The sequence below is a fragment of the Panonychus citri genome, unplaced genomic scaffold (genome assembly GCF_014898815.1).
Source record: "Panonychus citri isolate SS breed McGregor unplaced genomic scaffold, ASM1489881v1 Contig00108, whole genome shotgun sequence".
Classification (NCBI taxonomy): Eukaryota; Metazoa; Arthropoda; class Arachnida; order Trombidiformes; family Tetranychidae; genus Panonychus; species Panonychus citri.
Window position 1 is genome coordinate 408,533 of NW_026515513.1, and position 14,563 is coordinate 423,095.

General features: G+C 29.1%; 4 protein-coding genes across 4 annotated transcripts; 3 read left to right on the plus strand and 1 right to left on the minus strand.

Annotated features, from left to right (window-relative positions):
- Positions 1-225: 225 nt before the first annotated feature.
- Positions 226-1,884, plus strand: LOC128389424 (NDP-glycosyltransferase YjiC-like). Its single transcript, XM_053349017.1, has 2 exons — positions 226-378; positions 463-1,884. Exons 1-2 carry the CDS (start codon positions 350-352, stop codon positions 1,748-1,750), a joined length of 1,317 nt encoding a protein of 438 aa, XP_053204992.1. The 5' UTR covers positions 226-349; the 3' UTR covers positions 1,751-1,884.
- Positions 1,797-3,282, minus strand: LOC128389436 (protein cornichon-like). The gene is made up of 3 exons (XM_053349034.1): positions 3,060-3,282; positions 2,751-2,932; positions 1,797-2,562 (listed from the first exon to the last, which is right to left on the minus strand). Exons 1-3 carry the CDS (start codon positions 3,138-3,140, stop codon positions 2,388-2,390), a joined length of 438 nt encoding a protein of 145 aa, XP_053205009.1. The 5' UTR covers positions 3,141-3,282; the 3' UTR covers positions 1,797-2,387.
- Positions 3,283-3,518: 236 nt separating this feature from the next.
- LOC128389442 (putative uncharacterized protein DDB_G0282133) lies at positions 3,519-10,094 on the plus strand. The gene is made up of 4 exons (XM_053349039.1): positions 3,519-3,978; positions 7,893-8,583; positions 8,676-9,018; positions 9,101-10,094. The coding sequence occupies exons 1-4, from the start codon at positions 3,936-3,938 to the stop codon at positions 9,866-9,868; spliced, it is 1,845 nt and encodes a 614-aa protein (XP_053205014.1). The 5' UTR covers positions 3,519-3,935; the 3' UTR covers positions 9,869-10,094.
- Positions 10,095-10,551: 457 nt separating this feature from the next.
- On the plus strand, positions 10,552-12,547 carry LOC128389434 (uncharacterized). Its single transcript, XM_053349030.1, has one exon. The coding sequence runs from the start codon at positions 11,485-11,487 to the stop codon at positions 12,040-12,042; it is 558 nt and encodes a 185-aa protein (XP_053205005.1). The 5' UTR covers positions 10,552-11,484; the 3' UTR covers positions 12,043-12,547.
- Positions 12,548-14,563: the final 2,016 nt, after the last annotated feature.

Below are 14,563 nucleotides of genomic sequence, written 5' to 3' on the forward strand. Positions count from 1 at the left end.
TGATACCAATGATAATTGTACAAATATTACACTTTGAAAGTGAAGTTTATATTGTTTTCATACATTAATTGTTTCTGAAAACATTTCAATACTTTTCATGCTATTAATAAATTGCACTGATCCAGTTATCTAATCTGAATTGTATTGTAAGTTTATTATCGCCAGTAATTAGTATTTATCCAATGTTAACTTTTTGCACACCATTTGCTAAAATCTATGTTAATCTAATTGATAAGTGCTAATTGTAATTAAATTAAAAAGGAAATCCAAGTTATGATTAATTTCAGTTATACTGTTGATTGTGAATCTTATTTACAAAGTATTGAATTGAACTTGCATCCGTATAAATATGAAAATCGCTCTGATTCCAATGGCCAGGTAATCGTAATTGTCTCAAATTAATGTAACTTATTGTTTGATTGTTTAATTCAATTCTTTTCATTTTCTTTATCATCTGTACAGTTCTGGTCGTATTAATATATGTACAGCTTTAGCTCGAACTTTGGCCACTTTTAACCACGAATGTGTCTTCATATTACCTGCCGTTTGGACTGCGACCTTAAAAGACTCTGGTTTCCAGGTCGAAACGTTTGAAGATACTACAGTGGCCCCGAGTGACGATGTTAGATCTTCGAGCTCAAATCTAATCAGTTCACAAGCGGCAGTTTTCAGTTTACCTGCTCTTCAACAGTTTCCCTTGGTCGGTGCTCATGGATTCAAACAATGTTGCGATTCAATTATGAAGGACAATGGTTCGTATGCCGAAACCATAAAGAGAGTGAAACCCGATTTAATTATCTTCGATTTTTGGACAACTGTACCTGCTTTTGTTCAATCGGGAATTCCTTACGTGGCCTTATTTTCTTGTAGTCCACCGATGATTTACTGGAAATCTGATGCACCTCCATTTTCCAGTGGATTAGGTAAAGGTGATGATCTCGAGTTAATCAAACAAACTCGAGAAAGATTTTCCAAAAGTCTTGAACCAATTAGAAAACAATTCGACGAGTACCTGGAGAGTGTTGGAATTAACCTCGAATTGGAAGATCGTCTTGACTTCTCGCTTCTTGGACAATCGCCACATCTAAATATTTACCTTTACCCGAGAGATTTAGATTACTCTGAATATGGACCAGTTCCAGAAAAATGGTTTCGACTTGAACATATGGTTCGAGGATCTGATGACGAAAGTCCATTAGGATTACCTGACGATTCTTGGCTAAATCGGACTGACCAGAATGACGGTAAAAAGTTGATCCTCTTTTCTCTTGGATCAATGGCCACTGCTTTAATCGATATCATGAATCGTTTGATTGGTATTCTTGCTCATTCACCTCATAGATTCATCGTTTCCAAAGGTATTCACCATGAATCAATTGAATTACCTGATAACATGATTGGTGGAAAATATTTGAATCAAATGAAAATCATGCCCAAAGTTGATTTGGTTATTCATCATGGTGGAAACAGCACATTCATTGAGACATTTTACTTCGGTAAACCCTGTATAATATTACCGATTCTCGGTGACCAATTTGACAATGGCCGTCGGGTGGTTGACCTTAAAGTCGGTGCATCGTTCAGTCCACATTCTGTTACCCAAGAACAACTTTTATCGGCAATTGACTCGATTCTTGAAGATGAACAACTTTTAGCTCGAGTTGAAAAAATTGGTAACAATTTAAGAAACACTAATAGTCACAAAGAACTGAATGAAAAGCTTGAATCAATTGTGAACAATCAAAAATAATCCAATTCCTTGAAGAAACCGAGGCAATGAAAACAGAACAATCAACCCCCGAAATATAATCAAGTTTATTAATATTTTTCTCGAATTAATTGAGAAAATTTATAAAGGAGAATAAAAATTGATGATCAAATGGATACGGCCGATTGATATTCTATCATCTTTTTTATCTCATTTCTCAAAATGCTCAGAATTCAAATGAACAGTAGAGTGTGAATGATGTTGGTTAGATAAGCAATACAAGAATTTTAAATATTAATTGATTATTCTGAACCCTGAATGACTCAGAAATTGATTATCATCTTTGAAAGTGTAAAATGTTAAACACTGTTGATTGTGTATACAAAAAAAATTGATGTTGATAGATTTGAGATCTGTGTAAATTGATTGTCCTTTGCTGGAAATTTGTCTTCGATAATTTGAAAAATGGTGACACATTGAGAATTCCCGAAAAATTGACACAAACACACACAGAGGGAGGAGCGAGAAGAGTTAATTAAATCATCCTTTTATATTTATATATAAATTGCTGGTTGTTGATTATCAGCCATTTTTGTTGTGATTTAGGATTTTTGGTTTTAATTGTGGAGAGGTGAAAAAAATTGATTTCGATCATGTGGAATTTAGGAAAACATCTCGATCAAACAGCAATCAACGATGAAATCATTCCATAAAGGTAATAGAAGAAGGATAAAAGGTAATAAGCTAATTTAAACCATCCCTCTTTCGTTGCTCGGCTCATTTGATCAGCATTCATGATGGTGGTTGGATCATAAAGACCAGGGCCACTCATACCTGCTGGTCTATGTATGTATCTGAAAGAGAAGATAAATAGAATAGAATATAAATTAAAAATAGAAAAAGGAAGAGCATTTCAATCTATTTGTACAAAAAAAAGTAGCATAGGATAACAGGAGAGAGAAAGTGATGATAAAACAAAGTCTTAATTGTGTAGGAACACAAATAGACAGCTGATTAAATTTAGTCTCTTTAATTTGCTTACCTGTAAACATGGTAGGATATTAAAGGTATGTTAAGTAAAACTGTAAACCATTCACCAGCGAATAAGAAAAGCACATTGAATGTTATGTGAATTATATATTCTGGTAACACCAAGGGGTTTAGAGTATTACATTGATCAATTGGATTCTTAAAGTCGGTTTTCAGTTCATCAAAGGCTATTACCTAAGAATAGAAAAAGAATAAAATAAGAAAACAGAACAAAAGTGGCAATTAGTAAAGTAAATAGGTAGACAATTAACATCACAATTAAGCATAAGATCTAAATTGTGAGACAATTTAATTTACTTACATGGAAAACGGCAAAAAATATAAGGAAAGCGTCCAAAATTAAGGCAAATACATAAGAAAAGGCCGCAAATGTGAAACCCATTTTGAATGAATATTAAACGGTTTTAATTGAGCAAAGAGTAAATTTATCTAGGTAAATATGGCAACACAAATTGAAGGAAGACAACTGATTAATAAATTAAACTTCCCAGTCAATGAAAGAAATCAATTAACCAAAAAGAATTAAAATGAAAATTTCAATTAAATGAATTGAGAAAAAAAAACATAATCGGACCGAAAAGAATTCGGTAATTACGGTTTTCGAATAATCCGCTTTCGCTTACGGTTTTTGGTCGAAAATTAAAGAATTTAAGTGACATCTGTTGACTGAAAAAAGAACTAAAGAAAAGTTTTCATTTTTTTTTCTTCTCGATGATCATCTTCATCTTCTTCATCTTCCTCCTCCTTAACCTCCACCCTTTTCTTTTTGTTAATTTGATAATTGTGATTAATATCTTACATCAACTCCTCCCCCATTCTTATTTACATTAGGACAAAAAAGTCGACAAGTGAGTCGATTAGATTAATAACAAAAAGCGATCGTTCGGAGGTCACTTTTCACTTGGAGCAAAAACTATTGACTTGATCAGTTGATTTCGTTAATTGTTTCAAATTGTTGTCACTTTTACTTTTTAATTTAGTCAAAGAAAACGAGTTATGATCTGTACCAAGTGATTAGATCAAAACAGTAACAATCATCTTAATCGTAATCAACCATTGTGTCAACTAATGTCACCTTGTCAATTGTAAATTGTAACCAACAAAAACCATCACCGTAACAATTTAAATTGTCTCGTTAAAATTATCGTTAATCATCAACCTTTGTTAATCAATAATCATGTTGTCAATAATTGTGATCATTTTAATTTCATCATGGCAAAGTAAGTAAACAATTTAACAATTAAAACCAATCCAACCCTTTGAACCAAACCATTGATATTAATATTTAATCAACAATCCAATGATTAAATTAACACTGAAAATAATTAATTAAACACAAACGAAAAAGGTAAAAGATAAATTTCCCTATCGATTACAATTAAAAACCATTACAATTACAACTCAATTAGCTAAACAATTAACACTGAATGTTGGTCAAGTGATATGATTAACTGAAACTAATTGAAAATCTAATGATAACAATAATCATATTGATCTTAATCATTAAGATGAGGATGATAATCATCATCATTAGTAATATTATCATCACCAGCATGACTTAATTGTAAACAATAGACTCACAAATGTAATTACAATTGAATAAGAAGCCCAAAGAGATTGATTAAAAAAAACATTTAACTGACCGGAATTAAATTGTTACCAGCAATCAACATGGACAATAAATGATTTATTAACAATTGATTAATGATAATATATAAAAAAATACTTATTAGGTCATTCAGCATGATCAATATTATCATTATATTAATATGATATTTTTAATTCAGTTCAATTAATTATAATTTTTTTCTCAATCAGTGAAAATTTTAATTTTCTCACAATCCTTCAGATCTCATCAACTTTTAATCAATTGATTGTTAATGATCATTAAACAAATAAATAAGTTGATTAAGTTTTTTCATCTTCTTCTTTACTTTTAATCATTAAACGGTAACAATTAACTAATCGTCAAGTTAAATGATTTATATCAAGTATCAGAATCAGAAAATTAAAGTCTCAATCAGTTGATTTTGTTGTTGTAGCAAACTACAATTTAACAAACTTTTAGACTAATTAAATTGTTTACAATTAACTAGAAGTGATATTTATTATAATCATCATCTTAAAATAAGTTTATCACAACAATAAGAGACTCATAATGATCACAATTAACTTACAATGATTAAATGATTTTTAGATTCTTATTGGATTAGTTAATATGATTAAGAAGCTGAAAAAAAATAATTAACTTTATTGAAACGTTTACTACAACAATTAACTTTAATCATGTTAAATTGTATCATCATATTGTCCAGTTATTGTTGAAATTGAAAGTAAATGATTATGATTAACAATCAGTCTTGATTGTTATCAATGATTATCAAACCAATTGACCAATCTAAATGTAATCTAATTTAGTTGGTGAGAGAAAAATTAAAATTAACTTTAATTGTGTAACAACAATTACCAGATAATTAAGTGTCAATTGCTAGTGATTAACAGGTAAACAGAAATGATAATCAATTCCAGGATGTTCATTTAATTAACTTAAATTGTGTTAAATTAATAGTAAAAATTGATTATTGATAATTTCAACGAAGTAACAAAAAAATCAAAATTAGTTGATTGTTTTTAAATTGTTTACCTATTTAACTGTTTAATCAACCATTTTACAAACTCTGAAATTGTGTTAAATTGTTGATGATCAACTAATTGCAATTGAACACACTCACTAACTAACATTTCTTTTGATTGTTGTTATTAAATGAAGCAAATTAAACTAAATCTCAACAATCAAAAGAAATTTTTTCTCATCATCATCAGTAAGTAATCATAGTTAGTTAATTGTTTGATGATTGAAAATCATTGATTGTAATTCACACAGACATTTAGCCCCTTTCATAAACAATCAATTTAAATGTCAATTGATTGTCGATCACAACAATCAATTAGGTTGACTAAATTGTTAGCATACTTTTAACTAATATCAAAAGTGTAACAATTTATGTCAACATTAAATTGTCATCACATTTTTATCATCAACTAACCAACAACAATCAAGTAAATTGTGATTGACCAGAATTTTTTTTTCTCATTACAATCAATTTAATTACCAACACCAACACCAACATCATCATCATTATTGATTAAAGTTATTGTAACAATTTGATTATTGAGTGTTGCTAATTTTATTAATCATAATTGATTAATTTTCAAAAAGTTTCCTTGATTGTTAGGAAGCAAAGTTTTCAATCATCATTAACTAATTTATTGATTAAGAAAAACTAAATTAAGTAACACAAGTTAATCAAGAAAATGAAATGAAATTCAAATAGTATATTAATTAATTGTTAATGATGATCATTTGAGTTAATGATTAAATTTAGAAAATTCAATTTGTATTCAGTTTAAATTAATGATTTATGATTAATTTTGATTGTTATTGGAAGTTGGTGAAAGTGAATTAAGAAATCAAGTTGAATAAACTTCACTTTAATTAGTAGAAAATTTAATTATTACAAATTATGATTAGTTAATCAATTATTTACTCAACTGTTAAAGTTAATCATTAACAACAATTTGATGTGAAAATTTTAATTGTAACATAATTAAATTACACTGATTATCATGGTTACTTTTTTTTGTTAATTGTGACCATGAGCAATTAGTTATCAAGGATTTGAAGTTAATTATTTAGATTTAATTTTGTTTTGATTGTTAACAATCAAAACACACTCACATAATTTTCTGGTGTTGATGAGCAAATTTAATCAACATTTAAATTGTTAGTTAACTTCCTTAACACAATTAACACAAAAGGCAGATGATTATTGTTATTAAACAATTTAGTTAACAATTTAAATCAGGAAATGAAGAGGTTTAACTGAAAGTTAATTGTGAGTGAGTTAATTTTTCAATGACTGGACAACCAATTAACTTAATTAATTAATTAACAAAAATTTGTGTGTCTCATTGTCAATATTAATTGATTTTATCGAGATAAATTGTCACAATTAAGTTAATTGTATTTTAGTTATTTCCAAATCAAATGTTAATCTGATTGTTTTGAATTTGTTGGCAATCAAATGAACGAGATTATTTATAAACAATTAGATTTAATTTACAATTTAAATGAGATTTGATTATCATCTTGAAGGTTAATTGATTCATTTGAAAATTGATTTAACTCGACAGGTTAATTGTGATTAGTTGATTGCTTTTCATCATTTTGATTTTCATTGTAATTAAACAAAAACTATTCAAAGTTGCAAATATTTTGTTAGTAATTAAATTAAATTGTTGTTAGTCCATCACAATTAACATCTTAAGATGACCTCAAGATATACAAATATGATTAAGTTAATGAAAGTAAAAGTTAATTGTAACAAAGTTAATAATGATAATCAAGGCGTTATCGTTAATTGTTGCAAGTGAACAGTTAATTATAAGTTAATCTTATTAAATTAATAAATTCATTGAAAAACTTGTTGTTGATTATAATCATAATCTTCATTATCTTTAATCATTTAATTATGACAAAAGTAAAAGTAACACAATTAACTAACTAACTTTTTGTCTTTATAACTTCAATCAATTTCACAACAATCAACTAATTGGCAAGGGTGTTTGGGTGTTGTTGTTATGCTAATTGTTGACAATTGGATGAATTAACAATTTAACTTTGACCATGAAATTATAAATCATTTTAATTGTTAAACAATTGATCGAATAGTTAATTTAAATCAACCAACTTTAATCCTACTAATTAACTGAATCATTTTAATTGTTATTTAAATGGCGGTTTGTTGGTCATTTAAATTAAATCAATTGTTTCTAATTTCTCTTTGATTTACTTTCTTAATTATCTTCAAAACAATAAACCATCTAATTAACTTGATTAATTTTGACCCTTTCAAGACATTTAATTGTTAATTGTGATCACAACAATTAAGGCAAATAAAAGAAGAAGCAAAAAAATAAATTACCAAGAAAAAGTAAATCAATGTATTCAAATGAATGGGGAAAAGTTTTACAATTGTAACAATTTACCAACAACAACAAAAAGATCTTTAATTGTGACAATTTAGCTTTTTAATAATCGATCTGTAATTTAATTTCTTGCAACAATTAACAGTTACTCCAATTGAGAATACCGTTTGGACCTCATTGAACAATCGAGGAGTTGAACCTCGAATTTTGAAAACAATTAAAGATAATCATCGAATCGAACCAGTTATGACCTCATCAAGCCAATTAATTAATGATTACTCATTAATTGTTGATTCAAAGGGAGAAAATAAATTACCTAAAGTTGTTTACAATGATCCAAATGATTTACTTGTAGTTGGTTCATCATCAACTAATCATTTGATTAAAGATGATGCTGATATTGGATTTGACCATGAAGACGATGATTCCAATGGACCAGTAATTGAATCAGTGAACAATTCAAATTATCCCAAATCAGCAAATTTAATTAATGGTAACAATCAAGACGATGTATCCAAAGACGCTGTTGGCAATAAGATCAAAGATATCGACCAAGGTCCAGTTACAGTTATTCCATCACCGCCTACGGTGTCACCCCTTTGGCTGAATAACAATAACAATAATTACAACAATCAACGAGATAACAACAATTACGATCACACTAATCACACCAATGAAGCAATTAAATTTGATGATGTAACTCCACTTCCACCGGTGCCAATTGCATCGGCTACAACTCGATCACCAAGACGGATAATTAGAGCTCGAAAACAACCTGACCAACAACAACAACAACAATCAAGAGGTAAATCACCAGCCTCGAATATTGGAAATAGATCATCACCCCATCATCTTTATCATCGTCATCATTACCCTCCCCACAATCAGCTGATCGAGAGATAATTAAAGTTGATGGTATAATTAGGACAAGAAATAAAGGTAACAATTTGAATCGTTTTGATTCATTTTCCAACCGAAATAATAATAATAATAATGAAGAGAAAAGTTTATCCGGTGAAAATAATTCATTTGAATCAATTAATCGTGGTGGTGATACTAATTCAATTTCTGGTGGTAATCGGCCAATTAATCAACTTAAACCAGTCATTAAATCATACACAGATTATCATGTTAATTCATATGAGGATTTTAATCCTTACGGTCAACCAGGTATCGACTTTCCCGCTTTCTCATCACCTCCATTGACCAACTTTAGATGTTCATCTCAACGATATCCAGGTTATTATGCTGACCCAGAAGCTTATTGTCAGGTATTGACTTTAATTTAATTTAATAACAACGATTGAATCATTGATAATCCTAATCCTCAAAAATATTACTCTTTTCTTTCAGGCCTTTTATATCTGTCAACCCGATGGTCGGGAAGATGCCTTCCTATGTCCAAACGGAACACTTTTCAATCAAAAGTACTTCATCTGCGATTGGTATTATAACGTTGATTGCAGTTCGTCACGAAACTTTTACTCACTTAATTCACTTCTTTACATTCAACCGGGTGTTAACAACGCTGTTAACAATCAACGGAAAAAATCAGCCCGATTATCTTCATTATCCCCTGAAGGTCCACCATCAGCCCCTTACTCTCGACCTGGATCGTCAGTTGATTATATTGAACGTGACAATGATGCCAATTATGATCTTCATGATAATTATAACAAAATTCATGGGGAATTTGATTCATCCTATGAAATCAGACCTCGAACCGATAATAATCCTGATTCCGGTGAAAATGAGAATGACTTTGTTTACCCTTTAAAAGCAAATGAACCAGATTCAGATGGAAAATTATCAAATTATATTGATAGAAATCAATCTAATCATCATCATCAACAGCAACAATCAAATCTAATGTCTAAATCAGAGAGTAACAATTTACCCCAAGGCCAACGAATCAAATCAGAGAGTAAAAAGTTACCGAATGATCAAAATTCCGCCATTGAGTTTAATGTCTCATCTAAACCACGAACTAAATCAAGGAAACAAACTAATTGGTGGATCGCTGAAGATTTAACCAGCAATTTAGGAACAGGAAACAATAAGGTTCCATCAAGTTCACAATCAAAACGACCAACAATCAACAACGGATCAATTAAGATTTAAATTCCCAATCGATGGGGAAAAATCAAATATCTGTTTACATTGCCAATAGATACTAATCTTATTAATCATAACTAACGAAGCCATTGTCATCAATCATCCTGCTCATAATCAACTTAATCATCTTGATCATTTTCATTGTTAATCGATTAACTAATTAACTGTTTAACCAAATTTTATAATTTCTTTTTTATCTGAATCAAAGATAATTGTTTCTAATGTCAAACTTTTTGCTCTTGTTTCATTTTTGTTCATTAAATTGATTTTTTTTCTATCGAAAATGATTAACATCATAATTCCGATTGAATTTCGGTGATTCGTTATTCTCAACTCGAAACAAAAAGTATCTTAAAGTTTATATTGACGATTGTTTATCATGAGAATTCGAGAAAATTTGTCACGAATTATCATTGGAATAACGAATTCACATTAGAAATAAATAGAATCAAGATTATTCGTTAACTTCTTAATCATTTATGGATCAAAATCTCCAGTAACATGGTAAATTCAATTTATTTCTCATTGTAAATTAACCAACAAGCGATTATTTCTCATGATTGAGTTTTCACTTTAAATTGAATTGAATTTATTAGATTTCTGTAAAGATTATATTTTAAATCCATGTACCAGGTAGACCAAGAATTTTCTGAATTCTCCACCGTGAAGATAATGTTCATCATGCATTTTCCATAAGCTTAGGAATAGAAACTAGAGCAACATTGTTAGAAAAGAAAAAAACTTTTTTGTTCTTTCCAAGAGAGATGAAGATAAACTTGTAGACTTATCGATCGAGCTACAACGAACCAAGAGGAAAGAACTAGGAAACAGAGAAAAGAAAAAGAATAGAAACAGAAACAAATTCGATCATGATGATATATCCATGATACGCCTGAACATTGAACAGAATGAATGAATTGTTCAGATGAACAGAAAGAGAGCAAGTCAATTTTTCTTCACGAATCATGAGCAATCTCCTGGCTCATGTTGATAATCGTGAACCAGAATCTCACTTTTCCTTGACTCAATTTTTTCCTCAGTATTTTTGTTTCCTATCCAACTCATGTTTCTATCCTTTAACACTGAACTTCCCTGAACTCAATTCTATCCAAAAGTGAGACACCTATTAAAAGAAAAGACTTGGAAGTTTGTAAAAAGACAAAAATTCTGATTCTTTTTCTTTTTCTTTCTCATCGAATATTTTTCTTATTCTTTTACTCTTACCAACACCATGTTCTGCTTATTTCAACTTAAATAACCACATTCTCAGTTGAATCATCTACATAATTAACTCGGAACATTTTAACTTTCATGTTATCATCTTAAAATCTTCTTCTAAATCAACAAAGTCCAAATTTCACTTTAATTGTTTTCCTCTTTCTCGATTGTCAAGATTTCTAATCGAAAATGTCAACATCATTCTAACCACTTCGATAATTGAAACTTTTCATTGTTCTTCTTCCAATTTTACTGACCATTGTCCACTTCATGCTACACTAATCATCATTCAACCTTTAGCTTTGTGAGTGTCAACCTTCAACTCCAACCATTGGTCATCGCTTTGTTTATTGATCACATCTCTCTCTCTCTCTTTCTCTCATTCCCTTGTCATTATTATTACAATGGTCACTTCAACTTTCCATAGGTTTGTAATTAAACATCTAACTGTCATCAACAATATCAAATGTTTATCATCAAAATCAACACAATCAACATTATCTGCAACAACAACAACACTAGCAATCAAACCCATTTGCCATCCATCACAATTAATGAAATCAAGTCTTTCGTGTAAAACATTACCAACCAATTATAATCCTAACAACAACATTAACAATTATCTTAATTGTCATCTACTATTGTCGCAAAATCAGTTGATCAATCTAAGGTTTTATTCAACTGATAATAGACACATTCAACAAAGACAACAACAGAAATCAAGTATCAATAGTGAATCGGATTTTACTTTATTACAACCGGATAAGATTCTAATGAGATATGTTGATGAATTAATTGATTTTCGTGAAAAAAAGCCAACTAGAACTTGGTTAACAGTGATTAAGGTTTTAATCACCATGTTTGCTGGTGTTAATTTTGGTGCTTTTATGGCTAAATTAGGAGCCACCCTATTGGAAAAGTATGAAATCTTTGTTCGTGATGACGACGATTCAGATGATTGAATCAATTTAATCTGGAGCAATTTATTAAACATCAAACTCCATCAAACTTAATTAAAAAGCTAAAACAGTTTCAATTATCACAAATTTTATACATTCAAAATAAACACTTGATATTTTAAGTAAAAAAGTTAAATTGGTTGAAATTAGTAGGAAAAGAAACTCGAACCAACTGAATAAATGAACAGTTCTAAGATTTAATCGAAAGTGTGATAAACTTGATCGTTTAAACTTAATTAGTTGATACATCGAGAGCCAACACGATAATCAACTGAATATTTCAATGAGAATGCAATATTCATCTCATCAGACACTTGGAGTGATTTTTGTTGTGGTCAATTTCAAGTTATGGTCAAGCAAAGATTCACCTTAATCCAATGGATACTCAATAATCATATTATTAATTTGAAGGAAAATAATCAATTATCAATACTATTTATTCAACATTTGATTGTAATCAATGTTTTTTTAAGGCTAAAATAACAATAATAAAACAGGGTTGAAGTAATTGATTGTCAATAAGGTGAATGATTAACAGAAAGAGCTTAAAATTAATTTAATTAACTAATTATAAACACAATTTGTTGTTATGTTAACATAATTTCTTGATTTTCACCATTCGCCTTGGTAATAAATAGCTCACAATTAACTTGATTAACTAATAATCAATCAGTTAATCTGGTTAATGATTTTATTTGGGTTATTCTGGTTAATCTAATTGCTCTTTGACTACAATTTCATCTTGTTCTATTTTTCCTTGATTGTAACAATTAATGAAAAAGGAAAGATAAACAACTAATTGCAAGAATACAATAAAATAATAAGTAAATTGTTTATAATCTAATCTGTTTAAATTGCTTTTTCTTCCGAACTATTAAATTGTTAATTAGTATAATGATTATCCATCTTAACCTAACCATGATTCGGTAAAATGATTATTAAAACATGATAATAATTGAAAGATGATTAATTTTTCAAGTATCATGATGAAACCATTAAGTTTTTCAACTGATAATCATGAGCAACATGATTGAGCTTAATCATGATGAAGTTGATAATGTTTATTATTTCAAATGTTACCCATGTATATCATATGATATTAATGATGTTATTACCAATGGAACGGAAATGAATAAGTTTCAATTTCATCGGAATTGAATCAGAATCATTAGTTTGTTGTTCGCGATTTTCAGGGAGGAAAAATGATGAATGGAAAAAGAAAAGAAGATGAAATGCTTTTACCCTCCAGAGAATTGATTGTCATGGATGATGAAAATGATGAGGATGATAAGGATGAAGGAGATGAAGGAGATGAAGATAAAGATGAGGATGAAGATGGTGTAAGAAAAAGATGCGGAATGGATTATGATTTACACTGTGGTAAAGGAAAGATTTTCATGTTATTAGTTTGCAAAGATGATGAAAAAAAGGATAACGATGAAGATGAACATGATTATCATCAAGATCGAGTTAAAATAATACAAGAAGAAGCAAAGAAGTTCATGAAAAGTAAAGTTCGTGATGGTGAGATAATTCAGAGAAATGATGAAAAACAAAGTTCATGGAGAAATTTTTATCTCTTTTCTCATAACATCTTCAGTATCGATTAAATTAGTCGACTTTAATTGTGATTACTTTGATTCTCTTGGCAATCAATTAATTATCTTTTCATTTTCATCAGCTTCGTTTATGCTTGTTAATTGTTATTTATTTTAATTAATCAACAAATAGTGTAAACAATTCTCAACATGTCTCAACTTTTATTAGCTTTTCCTTTCCAAATGATAATTGTTCATTTAATCAGTGATTTATTAATATTAATCAGTTTTTCTCATTATCATTGCCATTTCAAGCTATTTTTAATAGGAGAAATTAATTACCAACAGTTAATTAATCTAATAATCAGTTGAAAATCATTGATTAGAAACAAATTTTTGCTTAATTAATTTGAATATCAAATAATTAGGGTAATTAATCATTGCTATTTCTTAATTAATATTGATGATCAATCGAAATCAACTTTGAATTTATGACTTTCGATCAATTTTCCAACATGAAACCTTAATTAGATCCAAAGTCTTTTGTCTAATCACACTTTTGATGATTACTCATGATTGAATCAACAATCGGCTACCATGACAATTGATTCAATGATCAATTTTGATATTTGAAATATCGATAACATGGAATTAATCTTTGAACGATAATATATAATATAATAATTCAAATTTACTCAGTTTCATTCTCATTAGTTTTGGGATTGATTATTTGTTCTGGTGAACAAAGAATAAGTTTTGTCAACGTATATGTAGTTTGACAGAATAAGAATGAAAATATCTGAGTTCGAAGCTTTTTTCTTAAAATTTTCCATTTTTTTGATATTTTAGTACTCATAGTTTTACTTTAATCAGATTCATGGGCCCCAATGAACAGGAAATAAGTTTCTTGAAAGCTTTTAAGGATTGACTTGAGCGGTCAGTGAGTTGACCATAAACTGAGATGCCAAACCAAATGCCTAAGGTAC

What these genes read in the sequence shown, in the direction of transcription:
- LOC128389434 (XM_053349030.1), top strand. Translation starts at nt 11,485, where the DNA reads ATGGTCACTTCAACTTTCCATAGGTTTGTAATTAAACATCTAACTGTC.
- LOC128389442 (XM_053349039.1), top strand. Translation starts at nt 3,936, where the DNA reads ATGTTGTCAATAATTGTGATCATTTTAATTTCATCATGGCAAA. An exon ending in GCCTCGAATATTGGAAATAG is followed by an intron (nt 8,584 to 8,675) that starts ATCATCACCCCA and finishes TATAATTAGGAC; the next exon opens with AAGAAATAAAGGTAACAATT. An exon ending in ACCCAGAAGCTTATTGTCAG is followed by an intron (nt 9,019 to 9,100) that starts GTATTGACTTTA and finishes CTTTTCTTTCAG; the next exon opens with GCCTTTTATATCTGTCAACC.
- LOC128389436 (XM_053349034.1), bottom strand. Translation starts at nt 3,140, where the DNA reads ATGGGTTTCACATTTGCGGCCTTTTCTTATGTATTTGCCTTAATTTTG. An exon ending in TATTTTTTGCCGTTTTCCAT is followed by an intron (nt 2,933 to 3,059) that starts GTAAGTAAATTA and finishes TTCTATTCTTAG; the next exon opens with GTAATAGCCTTTGATGAACT. An exon ending in ATATCCTACCATGTTTACAG is followed by an intron (nt 2,563 to 2,750) that starts GTAAGCAAATTA and finishes CTTCTCTTTCAG; the next exon opens with ATACATACATAGACCAGCAG.
- LOC128389424 (XM_053349017.1), top strand. Translation starts at nt 350, where the DNA reads ATGAAAATCGCTCTGATTCCAATGGCCAG. An exon ending in GCTCTGATTCCAATGGCCAG is followed by an intron (nt 379 to 462) that starts GTAATCGTAATT and finishes TCATCTGTACAG; the next exon opens with TTCTGGTCGTATTAATATAT.